This window comes from Vidua chalybeata, chromosome 2, assembly GCF_026979565.1.
Source record: "Vidua chalybeata isolate OUT-0048 chromosome 2, bVidCha1 merged haplotype, whole genome shotgun sequence".
Lineage (NCBI taxonomy): Eukaryota > Metazoa > Chordata > Aves > Passeriformes > Viduidae > Vidua > Vidua chalybeata.
Window position 1 is genome coordinate 5,617,121 of NC_071531.1, and position 27,557 is coordinate 5,644,677.

Consider the following 27,557-nt stretch of genomic DNA (forward strand, 5'->3'; position numbering starts at 1 on the left):
AAATCTGTGAATTTGGGAGGTTGGAGAGGGTAACATCTGGGGGGCCACTTGAAAGCACAAAGGAAGTTGTTCTCGCTGGTGTGCACCTGCTGTCTGTCTTTTCCTTTTATTTGATAGTATAAAGAGCCCAAACTGAAGAAGATTCAGACACTTTTGGAGTAGGCTTGAGACAGGACTTAGGTGTTCATACACCTTGAACTTCATACCTTTGGAACTGGGTAAGAGATAGCAGTACCTAAAAGATTGCTCAGGAGAAATTAATAGATCACACCCTGTCACTGTTTGGTGATGAAAATTGATAACCAAAGTGATAATGTGGCAAGATGTGCACTGCAGAGTGCCAGGACAGGTGGGAGATAGACACTTGGAAAGCTGTTGGCCTGCTTGTTACCAGCAGCACATCTGAAAGAATTTGTGTACAGACAAATCCTGCACAGGGTGCTGCAACCCCACCTCAGGTAATGGCAGGCCCTGCACCTGCTCAGGATCAATTAAAATTAATCAGTGTTTTGCAGGCACATAATTTTCAGGAATGCAGAAGTAATTATTCAGATGAAGAAAACTGATCTGTCCCTAAGAGTGTCAATAGTAAAGTTAAACCCCGAGTCCTCAGGTAAAACAAGGAAAGAAAGAGTTCCTTCAGAGAAAAGCTGTGTAAAAGAGGCTGGCCCAGAGCCTGTGCACCATCCCAAGGGAGTGACACGGGGTGGCTTAGTATGGACACATTATTAAAAGATGCTGCTTTTCCAACCGTGTTTGCCTGTGCCTGATCCATTGAGGGAGCCAGACTGGGCCAGCAGAGATCTGAAATTCAGAAACTGAAACAGCTGCAGTCTGTGGCCAAGTCTGTGTCATGGGGGAAGCCATGCGAGAGCCCCGGGGCCAAGGCAGAGCTCTGAGGGACACCCCTCATCCCCGGCCTGCAGCTGGACATGGAGCCACTGCCCACAGCTCCCTGGCTCTGTCCATCTGGCCAGTGGCTCGTGCCCTGAGTAGCCCAGCCCCCAGAGCCAGGGCTCTGCAGGGTGGGGCTGGGGCTGGCGTGTGGGGCCGTGTCCAAAGCCTCACAGGGGCCTGGGCACAGCAGGGGCTACAAGTGCCAAGTCCGTGGCTGCTCCGTGCTGCTTCCACCAGGGTCGGCTGTTGAAGGGATGTCGGGTGTGGCCCTTGGTGACACAGGTGTGTGGTGCCAGGGCCCGTGGTGATGCAGGACATGGTGGCACCCAGAGGCCTTTGTGACATGGCAGAGCCCTGCCCTGCCAGAGGGGTATCTAAGGGGCGCAGAGCCCTGGGGTGCCCAGTCCCAGGAGAGCCGCTGTGTCAGGAGGAAGCAGCTCCCCTGAGAGCCTCTGTGGCAGAGCACGATGGAGACACTCACAGAGGAGGTGAACCCCAACTCCCGCCCTGCCATGGAGCAGCCATGCCTGTACACAAAGCCCCAGGTGATGGCCAGCCATGGAGGGAGAGGAGATGGAGGGAACTGGGATGGGGTTGGAGAGCAGCTGCCTGGACAACAGGGCCCTTCCCAAAAGCAAGATGTGAAAGTCCAAAAGCTGTACAAGCAGGATGACAAAAGAGACCAAGAGCTGTCAGAAGGTGAGATAGACCCAGAGCTGTGCCACCAGGAATTTGAGAGACACCAAGAGCTATCCAAATGGCTGAACATGAGAATCCAAAAGCTGTTCCAAAAAGAAAACAACAGCAACAAAATGTTCCCCCAATGGGAGCACTCCATTGACCAAGAGCTGTCCAAAGGAGAAGTCAGACAATATCCAGAGTTGTCCGAAGAGAGAGGCGACAGTGACAAAAAGGAGTCACAGGAGGACTTAGAATGCATCATCATCCACACTATTTGGATCAACCCCAAGTACCCACAGCTTCTGCAGGACCCCGATGCTGCTCCCCAGGACTCGGCCAAGGCAGCCCCTTCTCCTGCCTTGGCTGAGCAGGTGAAGGCAGCAGGGGCACAGAGCCAGGGCCCTGCCCCACACAGCCCCTGCTGCCCCCCAGGCCCCTCAGCTCCCCAGCCGGGAGCCCAGGCCCTCAGGGAGCAGCCGGCTCCCCCCAAGAAACGCCCGTCCCGCTTCAGGCGGGCGCTGCGGGCGCTGCGGGCGCTGTTCTGCTGGCCCTGCCTGAGGCCACAGCCGGACAATCCGTGCCCGCTGCCAGCGCCAGGCCGGGCCCCGCAGGTGGCGGCTGGCCCGGAGCCTGCCCGCTGTCACACGGGCTGCCTTTGATGTCCAGGTGTCAGGGACATCAGTTCCTTGTCGGGAGAATGGCCTGCCTGAGGCTTAGGGCTTGAGAGGCACCAGTGATGTCAGAGCCAAGGGCAGGTGCACAAAGCCTGGGGAGAAGGAGCTCCTGCTCAGAGGGGACACCAAGGATGCAGGAGTGACAGCCACAGGGACATTGGGCAGAGCTTCCCAGGTAGAACAAAACTCATCAAGCCAACTCAGCAACTGTGCTGAAATTGGCTCCAGCTGGGGAAAAGGTACTTCTGGCACAGGGAGACAGCGACCACTGATTCCTGGCCCAGTGGCCCCAGAAACCCAGTGAGTAAAAAGGAACCTCTTCAAAAGACAAGAAAGACTGAACATAGAGATTATTTAATATTTATAATATCTCTACATATTTTTTCATAATGAATATCTTTTGAATATCATAGTATATATCATGTATATATAATATAGAACATTATATATTGCATATATATGAATGTCGTATCTAAGTATTTAGATATGATGCTATAAAAATATTAAAATAATTTTAAAAGGAAATAATACGTGAAATTAGTAAGAGAACCATATAACTGGTAGCCAATGAACATGAATGCTTTTGTTCACTGAAAGGTTTTGATAGTCACTGTGCTGGCTTTGTGGATTTGCCACCCAGCACCTCCTTCTGTGCAGAACTGTAAATAGAGGAAATAGCTGAACTCTGTGTGGGGATTGGCTCCTTGCACACGGGATGAAAGAATCCATTTTGGGACAGCAGCTTTGCCATGGACACATTGCTAAAAGATGCTGCTTTTCCAGCCATGCTCAGCTGTGCCTGGCCCATCTCGGGAGCCAGACGGGCGCAGGCAAAGCAGCAGAGATCTGAAACTCGGCGGCTGCGCGGTTGCTGTGGCCAAGACAATCCCACATCAGCCACGAGAGCCTCTGGGAACGAGCAACAAATCACAGAGGGCACCTCTGCGAGCCGGCTCCCCGAGTCCCTGTACCGAGAAGTTGTCGTCCAGGTGTTGGGGGAATCTCCTGGGGCTGTTTGGACCAGCTGTGTGGTGGTCCCAGTGAACACCTGGCAAATTGAATTCCCCACAAGGACAAGGGTGGCTGATTTGGAGGTGTTCTTGGTTCCTCCAAGAATCATTTGTTGGTGTCAACCTCCTGGCTGGGTGGCCAAGAGCAGCCTCCCACAGTGACACCCTCTCCCTTTGGTTTGACACCCTCTCTCTTGGTTTGTCCCTCAATCTTTCCCCAGAGCCTTTCAGGTGCCTTGCCAACTGCAGCTCTGGACATTCCAGTACATCCAAAGCTCAGGGCAGTGCCCTGCACACTCCCAGTGGTGCCCTGCACACTCCCACGCTGCAGTGCTGCTTCAGCTGTCTGCAACAGGACCTTGCCTGTTTGTACACCCACCATGGTGCCCTGCTTGCACACCCCACTTATGCTCACACTCCTGCTCTGCACACACCCTCCACACTCACCCTTGTGCCCAGCACACCCACCCCACACACACATCTCTGCATGCCCCTAGCCCTCTGCCCAGGCATCTGGATAGACGTGGCACTTTGGGATGTGCTTTAGGGGTGGTGATGGTGCTGCTGGGATGATGATGGTCTTGCTGGTCTCTTCCAATCTTGATGATTCAGGGACTGCCCTGACCCAGGTGCAGCACCTGCCATTTGGCCTTGTTGAACCTTGTGAGGTTCTTGAGGTTTCACTTCCCAAGCTTGCTCAGGTCCCTCTGCATGGCCCTGTCCTTCCATAGTGACACCTGCCCCTCTCAGCTTCCCGCCCCCTGCAAACGTGCTGAGGGTGAGCTGGATCCACTCTCTGTGTCATGGGGGAAGCCATGCGAGAGCCCCGGGGCCAAGGCAGAGCCCTGAGGGACACCCCTCATCCCAGACCTGCAGCTGGACATGGAGCCACTGCCCACAGCTCCCTGGCTCTGTCCATCCAGCCAATTCCTCATCTCCAAAACAGCTCACCCTCCAAAACCACAGCTCTCCTGTGAGCAGAGCAGCACAAAAACATGCATACTATGTCAGTGACATAAAGAATCAAACTGAACAGAAAAAGGTTGAAATAATTGTTCTAGGTCTTCTTAATGATAAAAAAGCCAGACTTCTCTAAGTCCGTAAGGTTTGTGAGTGTGTCATTCCTTAGAATTTCCTTCTGCTGTTGAATGCTTTCAGTCAATGAAGGTTTGGTCAGGTGCCAGCCTGGACCCTTCTCAGTGATCTTGCTCAGAGGAGGATGCAATACTAAAACAGCTCTCTGTGAGGAAATTTTGCTCTTTAGAAAGGAATGGGGATGGGGAAAGAATCCCTGACTGAGACAAGTCTGTGAAAAAACTTGGAAGTGCCAAGAGTTACGCCCTTCAGAGAAATAAATTCCAGTCTCAGTTTAGGGTGCAGATTTCCTTCCAGTGCTGACCCATGTTTTCATAGGCTTTGCCACTCTGGTAAACATCTGGGAGACATCTACTACAAAATTAAGGCTAAAACTGTAAACACTTGTCTAATCCAATAATGTGTACTTGCCTGTGTAGATTATTGTCATGGAATAATTTTATTTCTCAAAATAAAGCCCTCCACTCTTTAATTAACCCCTTTGAAAAGGAGGATAGGAATTACTCACAAGGTCTTCACTGCCTTCTAGAAGACCATCAGGAAGAAGAACGAGCTGACTCTTTCTCCCTTAGAAATCCACTCAGGCACCTGTTCTGGCAAGAGGGCAAGAAATTGCTTTGTTGTTCACAAGCTGCAAAAATGGCCACTGAAGGCCTGAGCTGTACAGAGTTGCTTGCCAAGAGTTGGAAGTATTGTATTGCATTGTAATGCCAGGCACAGGAATTTGGAGCTGGCCACTGGCATGTTCAGGGCTTGCACACACATTTTTGCTGATTATCTCTAACTGGCTGTGGACAGTGATGTCATCTGCCCAAGGAACCTGCCACTGCTGCTGATAATGTTAGACAGCTCAAATATCTGCCAGAACCAGATGACAACTCTTCCTTTTTGCCCATTTATCGTGTGCAATTTTTGTATCTTTTTTATCAGTTTAGCTTATTTAATTGTAGAGGTTGATAGTTGTCCTGGAGAAAAATAATTGAGAATGCAAGTTTCAAAGTTTGGCATTAAATCCTGATGCCACTAATGTCTGCTGATTTAATTCTACCATTTTATTTTTGTTCTAAGGAGAAAAACCCAGGAAACTTTCAGAACTATAAAGGTTAGACTTTGCTACTAATTACAATAGTCAAAGTGACAGGAGTAGGGAGGGCTGTCCCCTAATAACAGACAAAACCAAGAGCAAATTAGAAGGAATTTCCAGCCTGGGACAGAACCAGCATCTCTCAGACTCCTGAAATCTGTCCTCTATTACTATTTTGCTAATTAGTGAAATTACAACAGCTGTAAAAATTATGTAGCTCATGTCTGCTACATAAGCTAGATTTTTATTCATTCAGATTTTTAAAGGTTAATTCAGATTTTTAAAGGTTGATTTAAAGTAGAAAATCTCTTTGTAACCACTGAAGGAAAAGAACAAAATGAAATTACCATTACCCAGGTAACAGGACTAGAAATAGATGTGGTATTAGTCAACTTAGCATGTACATCCTGTAGCTTGAACTCAAATGCAAATCTGTTCTGTTTCCAGCACTGCAGTGGCCTGGCTTCCCACTGCTTTGTGTGCACATTTCCCCAGGGAATAAGCTGTGCAGCTTTGCCAAGCCGATATCCCAAGCAGTGGGAGCTGAAGCAAGTGACTCATGACTGCAAGACGACAGCATGTGATGCAAGACACAAACAGGACAAACTGCTGAGAGATGCAGTTCATGACTGAGAGGTTTATTCCCATTGCCAGGAAAGGCCTTGTTCTTTTCCAGCTGTTATCACATTTCATAAAACAAATATGCAGTGTGTGCAGAATTTCTGACCCAAAATCTAATTCAAACAATTTTCAAGGTTAAGTATCAAAAACCAGGTACAGAAGTGTCTGTGAAATCAAAGAATTAAAGGCAATGAAATATCACCAATTTCTTCACATTTTCCCCAAAAATGCCTTAAAAATGAAGCAGAACAAAAACATTTGTTTGCATTTCCCTAAAGCTGGTGTCCTGACCACATGTTGTACTGTGTCACCCCATAACTGCTTGCATCTCCTACTTCTTTGCTTTCCAGAGCAGGGTTCTGCTCTGCTGCTGGAAATACACTTGTTGACAAAGGGGTATTTCCTCTTACTCAACTGCCCCTTAAATTATTATATGAATTATAGTTATTATAATTCAGGGACAAAAAGAGATAACTGGAATTAAACTCCTGACAATGAGTTACTTTTCCCCAGTCTTAGGCAGTGGATACTGAGTGCAAGAGAACTGGCTCCTGAGGGTGCAAGCATGAGCATTCAGGACAAAACTGCAAGCTAATACAAAGAACTTTAGCTCCCTTAGCCAAGCAAAGGAGACTTCCTGTTTTCATTAACTTCTACTATTTTATTACATAGATACTGGAACCAATATGTGCAGACATCAGCACCAGACAAAATATTTTGTGTATAGTTATGGGAAGTTGTACCAGAGCAAGGAGTGCTTTAGCTTAGAATTGCCCAGCATAGTGGTCTTGCACATTTTTATAAAAAGCTGTATTTTCAGTTTCTGAAGGAGGTAAGGATCAAGAATGCCACACTATACAGTGCTATTCAGCTGTGGCAACTTGTGACAGCAATGCAGCATTTTAAACAGAACTTTGTTATCACTGTCCTCTCACCTGGACACCCAGCCTCTTGGATGCTATCCCACAAGCAGTTCCATTTACCTCAGTAAAACAATGGATGTGAGGATTGCAAGACTGGGCCTGACATTTGGAGGCAAGAATGCTCAGAACACATGGAGCTTTGGCAAGTCAGTGACAGAGAACAGATTTGAGTCAAAAGTGTAAGTGAATACACAGCCCACTTATCTTCTGATTGTGTCGTCCCTTAATATTGACAATTCCTGACAAAGTTAACCACTTTAATGAGGCCAAGTGAAAATTTGGCATGAAACAAGGATAACAGTGCCCACCTACATCAAATGTTGCTAATACTTTATGGTAATTATCACAATCATAAATTGGTACTTTACAATCTGTCTTAGCAAACACTCAACTGAAAAGCAAAAATCAGTATCTTAAATCCAGATGGTTTTCTGACTGAGGAATGCACAATTAGATGTTGTCTAGATGTGAGCAAAGCCTTTGACACTGTTTCCCATGGAATTCTTCTAGAAAAAATCTGGCTGCTTGTGGCTTGGACTGGTACACTCTTCACTGGAGCTGGGAAAGGGTCTGGAACACGATCCCTGTGACAAGCAGCTGGGACGCTGAGGGTGCTTAGTCTGAAGAAAAGGAAGCTCAGGGGTGACCTTATCATTCTCTACAACTACCTAAAAGGAAATTGTAGGGGAGGTTGGTCTCTTCTCCCAAGTAACAAGCAACAGGACAATAGGATAAGGCATCAAGTTGCAACAGGAAAGATTTAGATTGGTATTAGGAAAAATTTCTTCACTGGAAGGGTTGTTAAGCACTGATATTGGCTGCTTGTGGCCGAGTCACCATTCTTGGAGGTATTTAAGAGTTGTGATGTGGTGCTTAGGGACATCATTTAGTGGTGGACTTGACACTTGAACTCGATCTTAATGGTCTTTTCCAGCCTCAAAGATTCTATGATTCTAATTATTACTCTCTGATGGTCCAATTCTGCCACCTTCAAGACTTACTGAGGAAAGGACTGGGTATTGATACTGTTTTCACATAACCATGACTTTTTTATTTTCTGTCACATCTGTGACGATTTACAGAATCCATACACAATGCACACAAAATCTGATTTAAGGCCTTCTCTCTATGCATCTTCTATCAAGCTCAGTGTATCATATTATTGGCATCCCCATATCTTTCCCATTGTGCTTATATCAAAAATCTGGCCTTCAGGAGACCTTGGCAGGTAAAGTCTGTCCCCTGTTCCAAAACAAACTTACACAGAGCTATCAATATTTGTAAAATATTTCTTCCAGTAATTATGAAAAACAAACTGAAAATGAACCCTCTTCAATCTTTTAAAGCAATGTCTTCCTGTGTGTTTTATAATCCCTTTCATAATGGCAGCAACCCCTCCATTATGGAAAGTGTTTTTTTTCCTTTCTGCTCCCCTATAGCTCTGTGTTGTATTTGTAGGCTGTGATTAGAGTTGAGCTTTCATTAAGCAAAAGATACCATTTCCTCCTAGGCTGTGTGCCCTGAGCCTTCAACCCTTCTTACAGCCTCTTGCATTGTGCCATTGTTCCATTCTGAATAAAACACCACTCCAAAAACTTGGCAGTACTTCCCCAGACACCCAACCAGTGCTGAGCATGACTGGAGGAGTCCAGGATAACTTCCTATATCTGGCAGACTCTGCTGTTCTTTATGCAGACCAAAAGGTGATGACCTTTATTGCAATATTGTGACATTGTAGACTCATGTTAAGCTTGTTAATCACTGCAATCTCAGATTTCTTCATGCATAGTGAGCTGGAATTCCAAAGGGTAACAACACAGATATAGGAAAGCAGCAGCCTGTGCAACAACTGGCCCAGAAGGATGTTTGTCCTGTCTGGCCAGGCGCAAGAAAGGCAGGGAAAGATGTGTATTTTCCAGAAGTGCTGGCTGGACAACTCTCATGTGTATTCTTGCCTCAGGTCTGCCATGGGGTGTGTTTGTGGTGCACTGCCAGGCTGAGTAGAGAGTGAGGGAGATGTGAGTTGTAGAAGGAGAACATAAGAGCAATATTTATAGAAGAAAGATTGCCAGTTGTTGATAAACTGTGGTCTTTTTGATCACACTCTTTCTTGATCAAATTCTGATAAACTTCTCCTCAAATTTCATTTTTTCCAACAAATGTTCTGGTCTGACCAAGGGGATCTGGTTTGAGAGGTCAGGATACCGTAAAGAAAATAAACTGTATAACTCTATGCACAGTCCACTGAGAGGCCAGGAGCTTGAGGAGGTATCATCCAAGCAGCTCTACAGCAGCAGCTGTTGTAGGAAGCTGAGAACAGCTGCTCTATTGCTGACATTTTAATCTAACCTGCCCTGCCTTTTCCTTTTTTTTCTTAATGAATCTTTCTGTCATACACTGAACAGTTATTTGCTCCTTGAACAGTTTTAGTAATCCCCAAATTTGGAGGAGCACCTGGGAGTTATTTTTTTGAGAAGGATAGCACAGTAGGAAGTACGATCACTATGAAATTGAAGCTTAGCTTCACTTTTTTTCTGAGACACACAGTCCTTTTTATGAGGGAGAGGCCTGAATTAAAGAAAAAATATGACAGTCTGTAAAAACCACTGGTCGGAAATTGTGTATTCACCTTTAGATCAGCTGCTTTCTGGAAGGGAAGGAGAATTGTTTTCTGGCCTTTGTTTTGCTTATGGCAACTTTTTTAGTGTATGGACTATACTATAGATTCTCCCATACTTTGAAAAATGTTAAGGCTGGATACTGTTGAGTCACACACATTCTGTGCATGCAGGTTTTGCTCCTTAATCCTTAATTAAAAACCATCAAAAGAGACTTCAGATATTACTCTGGGGAAAGCATAAAATTTTCTAGGAACTGGATTTTGTTGGACATTTCAGAATATTAGGAAGAAAGTAGCAATCCTGCATAGAAATGGTATGTGTGTGTCTTTGCTTACAAGGTCAAAGTGGTGCAATAAGCACTAATGCTGAGCAAAGGATGAAAACCAGAGAAAAGGGGAAAAAATCTGTATTCCAACAATTGTCCTCTAAGCTAGAGGAGTGGGAGCGTTCATGATGCAGATAATTCATTGCTCTGGCCCTCCATGGAGATGCAGTGATTTCTGCAATTAAAAAAATAAATGTATTGAAGGGTTGAAGCAACAGTTAGTAGTAAGCCCAGCCTAGAATAAGCCCTAAATTTGCTAACACAACTAAGTGAAGAGAGAACAGTATGTTCCATCATTTTCCAACAGATTACTTATGATGAGGAAAATACTCTTTCACATTTTTAAGAAATAATCACACTATTTCAAGAGTCAGTTCAAAGCTATCTGTGAAGAAGAACAAGAGGCATCAGGAGCCATTTCTTCTTGTGAGCTGTGATTGGACCTGTGACGGTCAATAATGACAAATGGCCAGAGGAAGATGAAATTCCCGAACACATTACCAAGGCCCATCTCAGCAGAGTCTTGATGTATCGTAGCACTTTCCAGCCTACGCACACATCTTCTTTTACTCTTTGGCAGCTCTCCGAAGGGTTTTTTTTTTCTTTTGGGTCAATAACACACAATTGCAGTCACTTCAGAACCCAGCTGCAAGGGTGGTGCTCTGTCAGGGAACCCATAGATTGGCCCAGTGTGCCACCTCCAGGCACTGCTGCTTGTGGGGCTGCCTGTGGCACCTGTGGCTCCACAGGGCTTTCTGAACACTCGAGGAAGGGAAGCTGTCGCACAGGTGGGATGTTTGTGCCAGTCCTGGCTTTCCAGCGGGATGTGGGCAACTGTGGGTGGTTCCTGGCATGGCACAGGGGAGCATGGTTTGTCCACTCCACTGTACCACTGTAACCCCTAAACCACATCACCCAGTGGCGGATCTAGATGTCTCAAACACCTGCAAGAATGGTAACCCCACCGCTTTGCTGGGTAACCTACTCCAATGTCTGAGCACCCTAAAACTGCAAAAAAATCTCAATCACCTCTGCCTCAGCTTAAGGCCATTTTCTCTAGTCCTCTCACTGTAGGCACGGGGAGATGAGACTGGCTCCCACCTAACTACAATCTCTTTTCAGGTAGAAAATGCTTCTTTACTGTGTCCAGTTCTGGGCTCCTCAGGACAGGAGAGGCATGGAGCTCCTGAAGCAGGTCCAGTAGAGGGCAATGAGGACGAGTGGGGTACTGGAGCATCTCTCTTATGAGGAAAGGCTGAGGCCTGTTCAGGATCAAGAAGAGACAACTGAGAGGGACCTCATTAATGGGTATAAATATCTAAAAGGGAGACTGTCAGAGCATGGACCAGGCTCTGCTTGATGCAACAGGACAGGAAGCGAGGGGAAGAAATTGATGGTCAGAACTCCCACCCGAGCATGAGGAAGAACTTCACTGCGCAGTGACCAAGCACTGAGTGGACAGACATCCCCGAGAGAGCACGGCATATCCTTCACTGGATCTATTCCAGAGCCATATGATAACAACCCTGTGCCATGTGCTCTGGGCTGGCCCTGCTTGATCAGGGAGGCTGGACCTGGTGACCCACCGCGGTCCCTTCCAGCCTGTCCCACCCCGCGACGCTCGCAGTGCCGGGGCGCGGCGCACACCGCTCCCGCCGCGTCCGAGCCCCGGGGCGGAGCGGAGCGGAACGGGCCCGGCGCTCGGCGCCCACGGCCCCGCCGGGCGGGGCGGCCGCGGGAGGAGTGACCGCGTCACGCCGGTGGGTGTGCGGGGGCGGCGGGGCCGCGCTGGGGCTGCCCGCGGGTGGGTGGGAGCCGCGTCCCCCCCGCGCCGCACACGGCGCCGGGCAGCGGGCGCGCCCGCAGGCGGCCATTCGGAGCCGGCCGGTGCCCGCCTCCCCGCCTGCCTCCCTGCCGCGGGGGGTGTGTGACAGGCGGGCAGGGCGAGCGCGTCACGCCGCCCGCGCTCCGCCCCCCGCTCCTGATCCCGGCGCCGCCACCTCGGCCCGGCGCGGGCAGGCGCGCGCGGCGCAGCCATGGAGCCGGAGTGCCGGGTGCTCTCCATCCAGAGCCACGTCGTCCGCGGCTACGTGGGCAACAAGGCGGCCACCTTCCCCCTGCAGGTGAGCGGGCGCGGACCTGCTCCTCCTTCTCCTCTCCCTCCGCCGCTGTTCCCTGCGGGGCGGCGCGGAGAGCCGGGCGGGTGGTGTGACGGCAGCGCTGCCCGGCGAGCTCCGGCTCCCAAGCGGCTCCTGCCAAGCCGGGGGTAAGGTAAGGGCGCGGCGGGGAGATGCCCGCAAGGGCGCCCTCCCCGCCCGCGCCGGTGCCGGCGGCAGTGCCCGTCCCGGGGCTCCGCGCACCCCGCGGCCGCTGCGGCTGCGCCTCCCGCCGGCTCCGCGCCGCTGCCGTTAACGCAGCTCCTCCTGGGGCTGTGGCACGGCGAGCTGTGGCAGGGGAGGGGGAGCCGGCGGTGCTGCCGGTGGATTTGCTCGGCTCCGCGCTGCCTGCGGGCTGAGGGCGGCTCCGCTGCCGCCAGCAGGCGCATCCAGCCGGAGCTCCCCCCCTTAAGGCAGGATCATCGCCGTGTCCCGTGCCGGGGACCCGGGGCAGCGGTGTCCTTGTGCTGGCGCCCAGCTAAGCCCCGCCTGCCCTTGGGGGCGCTGGGGCTGGGTGATCCCCCAGCCCGGATGATCTGGGGGAGCTGTAGTGGGGTGTAGGGGCCACTTAATGCGTGTTAAAGGCAGGGCCAGAGAAGCTGTCTGACATGGTCCGGGGCTCGAGGGTGTAATTGGATCTTGGCCTTCGTGGCTGTCATGTTGTTTGCTTGGATCTCGCCGGTGGTGGGAAGACACTGAGCGAACCCTTGCACGTCGCACTGTTGGCTCTTGTGCAGGGTCTGTATCCTAAAAGGCTAATTTGGGGCCTGCCTATCAGGAGGTCTTTGTGCCTTTATACACGCGTGTCTGTGTGGAGCTCTCTAAGAACCTCATTACCAGTACACACTGTGTTGTGACATTGGTTATCTTGGTGTGTGCTTACAAATGGTGTAACTCATTTGACTAAACAGGAGAGATGATGTACTCTGATAAATGATGCAAGCGATATCAGGCCTGCAACAAGCCACTTTACAACCCTATATCACCATCCACTTATAATGTAACCAAGTCTCTTGAAAATTAATGCATGGCTAAGGGTGATGTATGTGTGTAATACCAGTATTGTGGAAAAATACCAGTATGTAGAGCTCCAGGCCAAAAAGGTGATCATGAACTGCAGGCCACCTGTCCTTCCTTCCCTAACAAAATTATCTTGAAATTGTACTTCTCCCTTCAATTTCTGTGTAGCAGAAGAGAACACAGTTGTACTTATTCCAGAAATCTCCAGTCTCTTAAACTGTTCTCTCTCTCCATTCTAATTCTCTGTCAAAGGTTTTCTTTACTTGTCTGTAGCTTAACCTTTCTGTGACATGTCAGCTGGCAAATGGGTTCCTGGAAAGTGTTTTAAGTTCTTTGGCTCTGATGGTATAAAATACTACTGGAGTTAAAAAAACTCTGTTGATGGTATAGCTGAGTTTTATTCAGGAGGCTGTTGCACTCACTCTGTGTAATATTCCTCAGTGTATAGTGTAACAAGAAGTTTCTGGAGTGGGAGGAAAAGAAATTTACTTGGGGAGCAGCCAAACTCCTGCCACTACTGGCTGCACTTGCAAATCCTATGCAGGCAGCCCTTAGTGAAGTTGTGCTTGTTGGAAAGTTACCTAAACCCTTGTTTTGCTAGAACATCAGATGGAATAAGGTGCCCCAAAGTGGAACTTTGCTTTTCTTTATGAAAATAATTACAAACCTGAGTCTTTCTCTTATATTGTTTTTATATAGCCATGAAAATGAAAACGTGTATCTGTTCTTGAGGGTGGGTGCAAGTTTGGCATGCTTTTATTTCCCATTCTCTTTTTTTTACTTTAGTTTTCTGAACCAGTTAAATGAGGCTCCCTTTGGAGCTCATCAGTATTGAGTTTGCAGGGCAGGGTGTATATAGATATGTGTGTCTGTGTGCTTGAGAGGTTTAATGGGCTGAAATCCTGACACAACAGTTCAGGAATCTGCATTTGGACAGCAGCATCCAAATAGAAAACCTGGCATGGTTTCACCTGCTCTTTGCAGACTTATCCAAAAAACATCACTCGTGTTTGCATGACCTGACCTTTGGTGCAAATCTGTGACATTAGTATCAACAGCAATCTGCACAGAAGAGAATTCTTTAAGATCTTTTTTTAATCAGTTGGTTGCCTTTTGTCAAGCTTCCACTAGAGTAAAAGCTAAAGTATTTAAAATGTAGGTATGTGGGGGGACTGCCTCTGTGGAGTGTGTTGTAAATGCTTTCTATGTGGCAAACGCAGCAAAACAGAGTTAGATCATATATTACAGCAGTTATAATAATGGAAATAATAGAGCTAAGTGAGAAATATTAGAACTCTTTACATCATTTCAGGTTGAAATACATTTAAGTAATTAGACAGTCTAGATTAGCTAATGGGTCATAGAGGAAATGTGCACCTGGGTTTGCCAGAGAGTGAACTGCCCTCAGCTCTGCTTTGAATTCTGCCTTGTTAAGAGTTTAAATAGTTTCTACTTGCATGATCTTACTATCTCTTTAAAAAGTTCTAGGTACTTCTGAATTATTTTTAGACTAGTCTTAAGTTATTCCACAGCTGTGTATTCTGAGCTTTCAGTATCAGGAGGTGGTTCAGGATTGTCCAGCATTTCAGGAGTAAGAACAGTAGGGTGTACATTAACTTGGGGAGTTGCCATTGAGAGTCAGATAAGTTATTTTAAAACACAGAGAAAAGTTTCTAAGTTTCTAAATGTTTCTAATGTTGACTAAGATTTGTCATAGTTTTTATTATTATCACTATGACATTCAACTTCACTTTTATTGTATGTGGTTTTTGTTTCCTTAGAGACATCTCTTACCTGTTAATTTTAAGTATAATTTTATCTTGCCCTCCCTGTCCGACCTTTTAGGTATGCAGAATGTGGCAATAAGTAAAGGGAGCAGAACTGGCAAGTAGAGAGTTGCAGTCCTTCTCAAACCATAGAAAATCCAGAAGGACAAGGTGATTTCTCCTCTGGCAGAGGTACCTCATTCTGACCAACAGGAAAACTTTGCTAGGCAGAGGAATTTAATAGTCATATACTGCACCCATCATAAAATCAGCTTCTGGGAATGAGTGTGTCAGTCTGTGTGCTCAGTTCCTGGGGCCTCTATGAGCTTCTAAGAAAGAATTTTGAAAGTATAAAGAAGGAGCATGAGAAAATCCCAGCCAGTTTTACCTGGATACTGGACATTTGCATTTGGTTGCCACTGGAATAGTTCATATCCCTGTCTGCAAACCAGAAAATGTTGATCTCTGCTTATGTCTCAGTAGCAGTGATGGTTTGGGTTGGTTTTGTTTGGTTGTTTTGTCTGCCTAACACTCATAGAATTTGAGAAAATCATGCCTCTGTTTTGAGTATTTAATTCCTGACTTCCTTTTATATCTGCTTACCTTGGAGAGGGAGCTAAAAGCTGAGACAAACACCATTAATTATTTGTATCTGGAGAATGAAATTGTCTGTCCTAAACTGTAGAAACATAAACAGTTTCTATAATACAGGATTAAATGGCCTTTTGAAATCTATTCAATTATTTTATTTTCCTTTTAACTTTTTTCCTTCTGCTAAATGGAGATAGTTGTCCAGGTATTAAAAAAGATTGATGATTCTCAGACTAATTCTCAGTAATTCTCCTCTGGAAAGAAAACAGTAAGTCTACATTTTTAGCTCCTTCTTAATTGTAAAAAGATGGGAAAAGAACTTTGGTCAGCACAAGTGGTAATTTCTTTGATGTTTACAGATAGTCTTGAACTGTCCTGTCCAGTATATGCTGAGACCAAAACCAGTATCAGTAGATCTTTGCTAATTATCTACTGCCTTAGCAAAAAAAGTTTTAAGACTTTTTTTCTTTATTTGGTTGAAAAGTATAGTCAAATGGCTTAAGGATTGTGTGAAAAGATAAACTGCATCTCTTATTTAAGATGACTCTTTTTCTTTTTCAAACCCTGCTATTGTGTTAATAGTATGAGTCAGAACAAGGATGAATCAATCAAAAGTCTTTACAGAGTAACAATAAGAAATGTTCTTACTGGGTAGCCCTTATTTTTGTTACAGATCAAAGGCTGAAAAAACCTGAACATTAAACAAAAAATAAATACAAAGACGAAAAAATGCATTTGGTCTTTGTAGTACCTGAAGATTGTCCTAAATTGCACATCTGAAACAACAATTACTGTTCTAGAACCATACTTCAAATGAACCTTGTGGAAGCATGCTTTTTCCCCCTGACTTTGTTCTTTTAAGAAAGATAAAGGGTGAATGAATTAAAAAAAAAAAAAACCAACCCAAGACATAAAAAAAATTGACAAGCCCTCTGGAGTGGCTTGTTCAAAGCTGTGTAAAGAGCATTCTTAGGTGGATGTACTTGCAGCACAAGTAGCTGCACAGCTCTGGTGAATGCCTTGCACAAGGTGAGGCCCTGAAAAAGACTTGTAATCCAAAAAGTCCAAGCAAGGTGGCTCCCCCCACCTGGCAGTGGGGATTTTTGGGGAAGGGTTTTACCAGACCTTTCCAAAAGTGCTTTTCCAGATGAACCCAGCTCAGGTGCACTTGAGAGAACCTTGAACCTCTCTGAAGATTGTAGGAGAGGGACTTTCCACCTGCATGGTAAACTGGGAGGGAAGGCAAGTGGGACAGGACCGGGAGGGGATAAGAAAGCAGATTATTACTCAAAAGACAACAACAACAAGGGGTGTCTGTGTTAATTTCAGTTCCTAACATTGCTTTGAGATAGATTAGGCTGAGGCTGCTGGGGTCTCTTTTACCTAACAATAGGAGTTTATGTTTGTGCACAGCTCTAAACAAAGAGACCTCAATTTTCTCTTTGTACTCCTAATGGAATCTTTTCAGCTACTAATGCAAAATAATCAGCTTGAAAAATTAGAGTCATTTCAACCTGCCTAAAAGAAGTGCAGCCGGGGCTGCAGATATGCTGTGGACTCTGAATGGCTGGGCAGAGCCTCTGAGGAACAGAGAGTGGGACTGACTGAACCGTCCTCATCCAAGGTCAGGTCTGTGTGGCTGTGGCATTTCTGACTGCTCCTGCAAGTCACTCAGTAGTGGCAGCTTGTTAAATAAGCCTTTGTCATGAAAATACAGTCATGAAAATACAGAAATGCTGAGGGATGTCCACACAGGCTGATTGTATAACACAGCTGTAAAGCTGCAAAAAGCATTTTAAAATGTGTTAGAAGTCATTGTGCAGTGTGTGTATGGGGCCACTTGACCAGTTGGCATTTTAAATTTTTCAAAAAGATGGTGGTAAATATTTACAGTGATTGATGCTTCTGATAATTTGCTGAGTTTTTCATAGTAAATTGTGAAAGTTTGAATCATGCAGATGCATATGCTGGTATTTGACACAATAGTTACACTGGAGTGTGTGTAGTGATGTGTAGTGAACAAATAGTTTTTGACAGAAATGTAATCCTTTCATCTGTCTCGACACAGCAAAGGGAAAGGATGAAGGAGGATCCCATTTGGTGCCTACAAGCACATGCAAATATTTGACTTGAGAGGAAGCAAAAATACTTTACCCTGATTCACCCACTGTCTTTGAGAAAAAAAAATGGAGCTGTCAAGAAATTGCAAATCTTATTAAAAGACTGGAAAACCTTGCCTAGAGGTGGATTTGCACTGTTTGTGTGGGGAGTATAATGTACTCAGAGACTCAGTAGCAAGTGTTTACTTGCTTAAGGCATTTTTATATTAGGAATGGCCTTATTTTCTGTCTTTAAGTCTTAGAGGTTGTGGTTTTTTTTTAATTTTTAGAGTATTTGATGTCTTATTTCTGCCCCAAATTAAATCTCCAGATGAGAGAATATTTTTTTGTGTATAAACAAACAGGGACAGATAACAGAGGGAGTGTGATCAGGTTTCTGGGGAAAGAAAAAAAGCTTCAAGTTAAAGTTAATTTCATGTTAAAATTTATGGAAGTGTATTAAAATCAAAAGTATAGTTTGAAATAATCAAATTAATCTTTAATTATATATATATATACATGCAAAATGTACAAAGGTACACTTGAGAAAAACAAGACACATACAAAGTTACTGACAGCTCTCTAAAATATTCTTTTAAGTAAATTGTTGTCTTTTATGATTCACTTTTTCTATTTGTATCCAGAAAATGATGGTCACTTTTACTTGAAAAGCATATTTAGTCATTTTAGATAAGGGATACAGCATTATCCATGGCTGACTGAACACATACCAGGCAGGTATTTTTGGCTTCTTTAGGCTGAAGGGATGCAAGTGGAAGTTCCACTTCAGTTGCTCGTGTTGTATGGAAAACAGGCTGGAGTTGGTGAGGCAAGGTTAATGTGAGGAGCTGGACATTAGTCTTGGGACATAAAATGTCCATTCTTCTGAAATTGCTATATGCAGTAGAGTGTTCAGCTGCATAGTAATATGTACAGAGGAGAAAAAAATATGTGTATGATGAACATAATGTTTGAAACATGCCAAGAAGGTCTGTGCTGATAGATAATATGAGCCCCAGGAGAAGCCAGACTTGTTCATCATCCTGTGGCTTGGCAGCAGTGGGGTGACTTATCATAGCTAAAAAAATATTGCTGTGCTGAACTACCTGAAATTTTTCAGGCCTTTGTTCAGGACTCGTATTTGTTCATGCTAATTCATCCGTGACACCTCCCAGTTCCCTTAACATCTGGAACAGTTATCCATAGAACAGGAGAGAGAACTGAAACACCAAAACCTCTGCTGTGGTTCATTTAAAAACAAAACAAACTTCTCTTCACCCTCTGTCATCCTTTGTAAATTTTAAGCATATGGAGTAGTTTGGGCTGAGTAGAATTCCTTGCATGGTGATTAACTTTGCTGTCTTGGGGATGCAAAGCACCTCTTGCCAGCTGGATGTGTGGGATTGAGGAGGTGCTGGAGCACACTCTGGAAAATGGAAAGTCTCTCCCCTGTGGCAAAACAAAAGCTGGAGGGCTGCTTCCTGATCTGTGGGTGCAGTTGCTCACAAAACCAGCAGTAAATGGTTTTCATGACCTGCAGAACTCTTCCAGTCTGGCCACAGCTTTTTCCCTTCTCCCCACAGTGGGGTCCACTCACATTTTACCTCTCAGAAGAGGATTTGCATGGAAATCTCCAGCAAGGATGGCACAGCTATCCATGACATTAATAAACTGAAGGGAGAAATCCATGACAGTCTTCAAGAACAGTGCTCATTGGAAGCATCCAAAGAAGTTGGTCTGTCCCACAATATCAGAATACAACAACACTTTTTCTCTTACTTCATTTTGCAGATTGCTAGCCAATAAAGCCAAGAGTGTTACCTTTCATACTCCCCTTATTTTTAACACAAAGTAATTTGTTGGGTTTTTTTTTTTCCTAAATTTTACCATGTTTCTTTATAGCTGCTCAACATGGTAATTCTGTCTCCATCTTCTCTAAGGGGAAAGGAAAAGAAAATGAGTTACAGCAGAAAATAATTGTTGGCTAAATTCTCAAAATTTAATACTGTTTTGCAGAATTGTACACTGGAGCTGATGGTCACGTATTTAGTAAAGTCTGTCCTAAATCTAGAAAAAATAAATATATTTATATTACAAATCTGTGTACCTTACAAATTTGTGTATTTTATGACTTTTTTTTGGATGGTGAGTACTACTGCTCAGGGTTACACTGAAGGAAAACTCTTTTTCCATCCATCTTCATTGTGGTTGCTCTCATTTTTCTGGCAGGATACAGCCCTTGGCTCACAGGGTGAGCAGCACATTACCTGTGAGAAACCATCAACACAACTCTGAGCATTTAACAGAAATGAAAAGTTTTTAAAAAAACTCAGCTGTTTCGTTCTCACTGTAGTTAACGGAAATAACATTGTGCCTCTGCCCATTCATACAGCAAGCTAGTGTTTAAATTTGAGAAGTGTTTTAATTTGAGAATATTGTCACCTGTCCTCTAGGGTACTGAAATCTGCTGGTTTCAGTAGAGAAGCCAGATTGAGAAATGCTTGCTCTGGCCTTACTGCTGCCAGCTGGTCCTTCCACCTGCACTATTTTGTGTCCACTTCAATGCTCCAAGGAAAGTCATTTTGTGAGGCCATGTGGTAAACTGCTCTGAGAAGCCATCCAGGTTATAAATGACTTGGCAAAAATGGAAAAAAAGAAAGTGAGGGTTTATTTTGTGAGCCAGTTTCCTGATCCAATTCCCAAACTTAGCCCCACAGACAGCTCTTTTGGCATAGCTGAGGTGCCAGGGCAGGGGCAAGCCCCAGGCTCCTGCACCTGGTGTCTGCTGAAGGAAACATTTTTCAGAGTGCTCTTCTCTAAGACATCTGCTTGTTCTGAAGCAAGTGGTGAGACATCCACTCTCTACGAGCTTCATTCTTCCTGTGTGTGGCTTTGGTCTAATTTTCATATAATGTGGCACCTCCTTCAGCGAGCTGTTTCCTGTTCTGTTTCTTCAAGTATCTCTTACCATGCAATTTAATGTCTAAACCTTTGGTAGGAGAGTGGGATCCATTCATAGTCCACCTAAGCAGTCCACAAAAAGAATGTGCTGGATAAAACAAATCTCTCTGGTAGGGTAACTCCACCTTAGATGTACAAAATGTGCTTGCCCACACCTTGCTAATGGCCTGGTGGCTAGCCAAAATATTAACAGCAGGACTAAAAATAACGTAAAAAATCAGAGGAAAAGAATGTGCTGTGGGATCCTCCTCCACCATTTCATTCACAAAAATAAAAGAGATAATTCCCACGCCTGTTGAACCTATGGCTGCTGTCTGTCTGCCTCTCCTTATCAGTGTTTGCAAACCTCCTCGTGTAGCACTGCAGGATTCCAGTTGGCAGGGGTTTGCAGTGACAGTATGGTGTTTTTGTCAAATTACATCCAAGTGTAGTAGGAAGCAGCATGAAGATGATGAATCTGAAATCTGCAGTGAACCTGCTTCTCCATCTGAAATCAGCATCTGAAGTCACTGTTGCTTGACAGTAAAGAATGTGTTTCTTGGGTGGAAGGCAGGCAGAGACCCCCAGCATCACCTCATTCTACTATTTTTATGTTTGTCCTTTAGTGGGAAGAATGAAGGGGAAATGAGCAGTAGAAACAAGATTTTTTCCTTGTCTTTCATTTGCCTTAACCTTTTTAAATGGGTGTCTTGCAGATCCATCACTTAACACCACTCCAGATGGCAGCAATGACCTCCTGCCCATAGAAAGGTCAATTGAGCAGCTCTACCACAAATCTTTTGACCCTGCAGTCATCTCAATCCCAAACTAGAACTGTTGTGATGCAGGGAGTAGTGCTGAGGAGGGTGTGTGTCTTGCAGGCAGAAGAGGCTGTTTGTTGGAGTAACCTACGGAAATGGTCATGATGTAGAACAAGGAATTTCTTAGTGCTGAATAAAAAGGCTGAGGGGAATTTTGATAAAGGGATTTATTTTATGTTATCTGAGTATCTTGCATTGAACAGTTTGTACTGCTTGCCAATCCGTCTGTCCAGGTGCCAAGAAAGATTAGTGATATTGTGGTATTTGCTCTGAAGTGTTCCTGTGTCTCCAAGATTTCTTTGGAAAAGCATCTTCAAGGCTTTTCCAAATTGAATTTGGCCTAATTACCATTCAGACTGCACTTGCATTGCAAGCAGAAAAATTTTTCAGAAAAATCAAGAAATTATTTGAGAACAGATTCACTGCAGTCTCAGGCTGTTCTAGTCTTTTCTGTTCAGTTGGTCATGATATTACAGCTAGATCAGCCCATCAGCAAATTCTCAGTGAGTACCAATTTTGCCAGAGCTCTGTGACAAAAATTGTAGACAAAAATTGTGACAGAACAGAGAGGATTTGCTTTCTGCACCAGTCTTTACAATGTCCTCTATGGTGTCCAGTGCTGAACTCAGCCTGTAAATCTTGAAAATGGGTATGCAGTTGATCACAGGTAAGAAAGGGGTGTCACTGCAGAAACAAGCCCTGATCCAGTGCCCAACCACCCTCTGGGGGTAGAACCCTTTCCTGATAACCAACCTAAACCTCCCCTGACACAGCTTCAGGCCATTCCCTTGGGTCCTGTCACTGTCACCACAGAGCAGAGATCAGTGCCTGCCCCTCACTGAGGTCTCCCATCAGTCTTCTCCAGGCTGAACAACCCCAGTCCCTTCACAAAGCTTCCCCTCCAGACCCTTCACCCTCTTCATAGCCCTCCTTTGGATGCTCTCTAATAGCTTAATATCCTTCTTCCATTATGGTGCATTTTTCTCAAGGTCATCTGGTTTATATTTTTACTGTCTGTTTTGTAATTGTCTATTTCTAACCTCAGAAATTGAAGTGATCTGTTCATAAATCACCAATAATATGTCCAGCATGCCTGTCCCCAGTTTATTTGCTCTAGTATTTTTATCCTGGCACAATATTCCCAATATCTTAAAGATTTTTCTTTGCAGTGCCTTGTCAAATGCTGCACTAAAATACAACTATATTATAAGTACAGAATTCTCTTTAGATACTTAGTGTGCCTTATTAAAAGCTCAGAGAAAAAAGAGATTTGGTTAGTCAATAGCAGTTTCAGTTCAGTTTATCAGCCCACACCAGCAGTTATTTCTGTTCACTAATTGTCAGGACATGCCTTTTCTTTTTCCAAGTTCCTATTTCTCAAACTGAATTAGTGTTTTTACTTTTTTGCACCCAGTACAATGTATGTTTTTTGGTTCAGGAGCAAATGGAAGGAGATGCAATTAAGTGAAAGAGCTGGCACATAGCGAGAGGCGCAAGCTGCAACTGGGAAATTTTTCTTTTTCTCCCACTCCAAATTAGTTTGATTACAGAAATTCAGCCTTTTAAAACACATTTCTAGGCCATCTCCAGAGGCATACAGTGCAGCAGTGATGTTCACTAGAGCTGCAGTGGTGGCTGTGTGAGATGAAGTTCCAAACACAGGACATTAATGCAAACAGCTTGTAATAGAATGGATGCATAGAGCAATTCATGGCCTGACACAAAGACTTTCTTATTGGAAAGTATTGCTGCCATTACTTGGCAAAAAACACCCCAAACCTCAATTACCTTGTGTGACAGGGTAATTTTAATGGTGGTAGTAAAGTTAATTTTGTTAATGTCTTTCAATTAAGATTGGGTTTATAAATATATATATAAATACATTCCATATAAATATGTATATTATATAAAAATATATTTTAATATATATTAAAAAGTTGGAAGGAATATAATGGATTTGGTTTATGTGATACAGCATTTTTTTTTGTTAGGTTTATGTGATACAGCAATTATTTGTCAACATACAGGCCTTCCTGGCTAATTCAGTTTGTTAACTGTACACATGCTCTGCTAAAAGTCAGCAATTTGGAGTCTTACCACAAGATTTCTTGAAAATTCCTCATAAATTGTGTCCAGTTAAGTCTTGGTAACCCCCTTGGTTTATGTACATCTTTGTGCAATAAAAATTTGTCTTTTGACTGATGCCAGAGTTGGAATAAACCTCACAGGCTGTTAATAAAACAACTGGGGTGGGGGGAAATATTTGTGTTTTGTGTGTTTGTATATATTTGAGATGTAGGATTTGCTCTTAAATCGTCCCCTTGTTTTTTAAAATGCTTCTGTGTGCTTTAAATGATATAATGCAAAGTACTGCCCAGTGCTTGGAAAGTTTGACTGGCTTTTGAAGCTGAGGACTTTTTTTTTTTTTCTTTCTGTAGAGCTCCATGGCTTGTTATGTGCTGCCATTAATTTTTGAAAATTAAGAGGCAACTTCACAGCATGATGATTAGAGGACTGGATCATCTCTTACAAGGACAGGAGCTGGGTGGTTTTGGTTCATTTGATGATGTGTGTTACACTTCCTCTTGCTTTTTTTAGTATTTACTCCTACTTTGCTCTAACTCATCAGTCTGCTGCCATTTGTTGGCACAAAGGATGGGACATGCCTGGCTTGGATGTTTCATCATTTGGATATTAATTAGAAGAAGAGTCATCTTTTTTCCATAAAAGTTTTACTTGCAAAAAAAGTATCCTGCTACAAAGCAGAGGAGTTGAGGTAGAAGGAATTTAGGTGTTATAATACAAGGCTACATTTATTTTGGGGACAACTGGATGCATGAAAGTCAAATCCTCCTTTCAGAAGTGGAGTCTCAAAGGTTTTCTTCTCCTGATCAGCAGAACTTTGTTCCTTCTTACCTTTTAACCATTTTTGTGCCCTTTTCCTGTCAAACTGTGTTTCCCTTTGAGATAAACTCATCTTTTAGAGTTGTGAGATTTTTGCCTGTGGCACATTTGTAACTCAGACAGATAATAAAAAAAAACAAGATGCCTTGTGTTCACAATAGAAGATTTTGTATGAACGACTGGCTGAGCTTGATTTACAACTTCAGCTACTGATACTTTCCCGGGATTTGTGGTTTGCAGACTGTTTTATTTGGGGGACTCATCTGAGAAAATTGGTTTTTATGTGTTCTGGTATAGTAAAGCTAGTGTTTTCCAAAATTAAGAACTTTGAAGGAACTGAAGATTTTGGATGGAGGTCTTGCCTTCATTCTGTGAAATGCAGATAGCAGCCTGTGACCATGTATCAGGAACATAAATACTGTGGAAGAAACATGTATGCACGTCTACACAGGGTGGTTTTAAACAAACTCTGTCTTTTTTTCTTTTCTTACACTGTTCTTTTTTTTTTTTTTTCCTCTGCCTTTTCCTCATTCAAGATTTTTCTTCTAACTTGTGCTGCATTACTGCTTCATGATTTTAATTTCAAACCTGAAAATGAAATGCCACTGGAGGCACAAAGCAAGTGCCCTAAGAGGGCAATATATACTGGTCGTGTTGCAGAGTAGAAAGGTGGTTTTAATTGAATTTCATTCTTGCAGAACTAGGTCATTGTTCTCTAAGGTTGTTTAAATTAAGTACAAACTAAAGCATTCTAGTTAAATTGGCCCACTGGTCATTTAACAGCAAAGGATATATTATTTTTACTGTCAAAGCTGGCATAGTTAATAATGTAAACATAGAGTACCCCTGGGCTTTATCCTTAGAACCAGAACTTTCGTTTGGAGAGTTGGTGGTGGTATTTTCTGTGATTTTACACATGGAGATCTACAATGGATAAAACTGAGGTTTTTGTAGGTAACTGTGTCACTGGATGATGGAGTGACCCAGGCTGGAAGGGACCTCAGGAGCCTCTGGCTCAAAGTTTGGGCAGCCCTAAGTTCAGCCCAGGCTACTCAGGGGTTTATCCCCCTTGGGTCCTGAAAACCACCAATGACAGCAATTCCCAGAGCATCTCAGCCCCCTCTAAGCCCCCTTTCTCTGAATATGTACATATAATGCATTGGAAATTGTAAATTTTTTTTGTTTCTTTGTTTTTCTAATGTTTAGTACCCTGGAAACCGCTAAAACTTAGTTCAGTTCAGAGGTTTCTGTAATTCAAGTGACAGTTCTCACACACTTAGGAGATATATTTCTCTCTTTAAAAAAATAATACTTTTTTCCTCCCCAAACTGCATACAAACAACAAAAAAAGGAGAATTTCTTGAGTACTATGAAGTGTGTGACATTGGAAATATACATTTTTCCCCTGCAGGAGCATAGTAAAGCTGCAAAACAAATTTAAACAGAAGCAGTCCAGTAACAGCTTTTCACATTTCTCAGAGTAAATAAAATTATTAAATGAGAAATTATATTAGTATTTACTCTGAGGCAGAGCTAATCTTTGAAGTTAACAGTTTTCTGACTCAAGTGGTGTTAATAATCAGATCCCAAATAGGATTAGGAGGTAGAAATGAGTACCTTTATTTGTCTCCAGGCCACTGGTACACAATGTAGATTACACAAATATAAACATAAAGGTTGGCAATCATTAAAACTGAATTTCAGATGTTGCATTTGCTTCAAAATCTTCCTGCTCATTTCAGTGTTGCTACACTCACATTTTCCATACTGTGAAATGTTTTTCTTCTTGTTTTTCAGCTTCCCCTTTACATAACAAGTGAGACTCCTCTGGAATGTATGTTTCCAGTAGTTGATGTCTAACAGTCTTAGGCAATGGTTTGTCGTGGTGTTGAAACACATTTTAGTGTTTATGTGGTGGAAATGTTTTCTGGAAGGAATGGGAAGAGAGAGTGCAAATTTTAAACAAAGCTGTAATTAGCACAGTGGCACAGTCCAAAGGGTTGCATGATGAGAGTGAACCATAACTGAGATCCAGCTGTTTATGTAACTTACCCAATTCAAGATGTTTTCTGTCTGTCTGGGCCTTTAGGTTGTTCTACTAGTGAAACAACTGGTACCTCTTGTAAAATTTTAATCCTGAAGGATACCCATTTCTTGGCTTTTTATTTAGAGGATAATGGCTGCATATAAGTTTAAATTGCTTCTGTGCTTTTAGGAAAACTAGGCTGCCTATCCTATTTTCCAAAAGAGCCAAAACCTTTAGAGGTTGTCCATGTATTTTGAAGTCTCTTCTTGTTGTGTGTTGATTTTTCCCTTGAGTATTTGCTATTTTTACAGGTGCATTTGGGTAGTTCTCTAGACCACATCCCTGCCCTGCTCCCACTTTCTCTTTGCAAGACTGGGAGAGCACTTGGGGGAAGAACTGGATGAGATTTGTTCCTTCCCTTCAGTTACCTGTGATGAAGAACTTGGCTGAATTTGATGTCGTGCATAATGTGCTTTGTGCTGATTGTTTCTTCTCATGTGTTCTGCTCTGGTGTGTGTACTTGGAGTTAGTCTTGCAAATATTTTTCTGAAATGTGTCACTCAGATCTGCCAGCTGAGCCTTCCAAGCACAGAACTCCTCCAGTTTTAATGTTTTGTGATTTAATTTTAGAAGTGTAACAGTTCTGCCTCTTTTATTTGAAGATACTTGAAAAATATGTTGAATTTGCCCATTTTCCTTTAAGATTTCAATTGCAAATATCACTGTATGATGTGATCCAGGCAACTGTGGTTTGGGTCTTAGGAAGAGCAACATGACACGTGCTTAGACTGCAGGCTGAGAGATTTAGGATGGACTCAGCCATCTTTTTCCTTGGAAAAGCACTTACCATCCTTACCCACACTGGGGTTTACATCTGGGTTTAGATTTGCCCAAGGTTTCCTGTTCCGTGGGCAAATGACATTTACACAGGGCGACAGCAGAGCGTGGAAAGTTGGAATTGTTCTCTCCTGGAGAGAGAATTGTTCTCTCCTGTAGGAGAGCAGATCATGCAGGTCAGGGGATGTGTGTCCCTGGCAGCTGGAGCCCTTGGACACTTGCAGAGTGTCTGATGTCACCTCATTTCTCAAACCAGAGGCAGCAATATCACCACAGGACCACAGTGCTCCAACTGCATGTACATAAACAAATTCTGTTTGGAAGAATGGAGGAATTTAAACCAAATTACCACGAACAGTTCAAATTTCAAAATTTCACAGAAAAATAGAATCCATCATGGTAAAAGAAGCATTCCCCGAAGAATCATTGTTGTGATGATTCACATAACTAGCTTTTAGAGACAAGT

The 27,557-nt window shown here is 43.8% G+C and overlaps 2 protein-coding genes across 2 annotated transcripts in view; both read left to right on the top strand.

The window, feature by feature from the left end:
• Window positions 1–84: 84 nt before the first annotated feature.
• On the top strand, window positions 85–6,160 carry LOC128784404 (uncharacterized). The gene is made up of 2 exons (XM_053935980.1): window positions 85–2,552; window positions 5,889–6,160. The coding sequence occupies exon 1, from the start codon at window positions 1,365–1,367 to the stop codon at window positions 2,235–2,237; it is 873 nt and encodes a 290-aa protein (XP_053791955.1). The 5' UTR covers window positions 85–1,364; the 3' UTR covers window positions 2,238–2,552; window positions 5,889–6,160.
• A 5,754-nt stretch (window positions 6,161–11,914) lies between these two features.
• The window catches only part of PDXK (pyridoxal kinase), a 46,856-nt gene continuing 31,213 nt past the window's right edge, over window positions 11,915–27,557 (top strand). Inside the window, exon 1 of the mRNA XM_053935979.1 lies at window positions 11,915–12,054. Within this exon, the coding sequence (XP_053791954.1) occupies window positions 11,968–12,054 (87 nt within the window). The 5' untranslated portion in view covers window positions 11,915–11,967. The remainder of the gene's footprint in view (window positions 12,055–27,557) is intronic.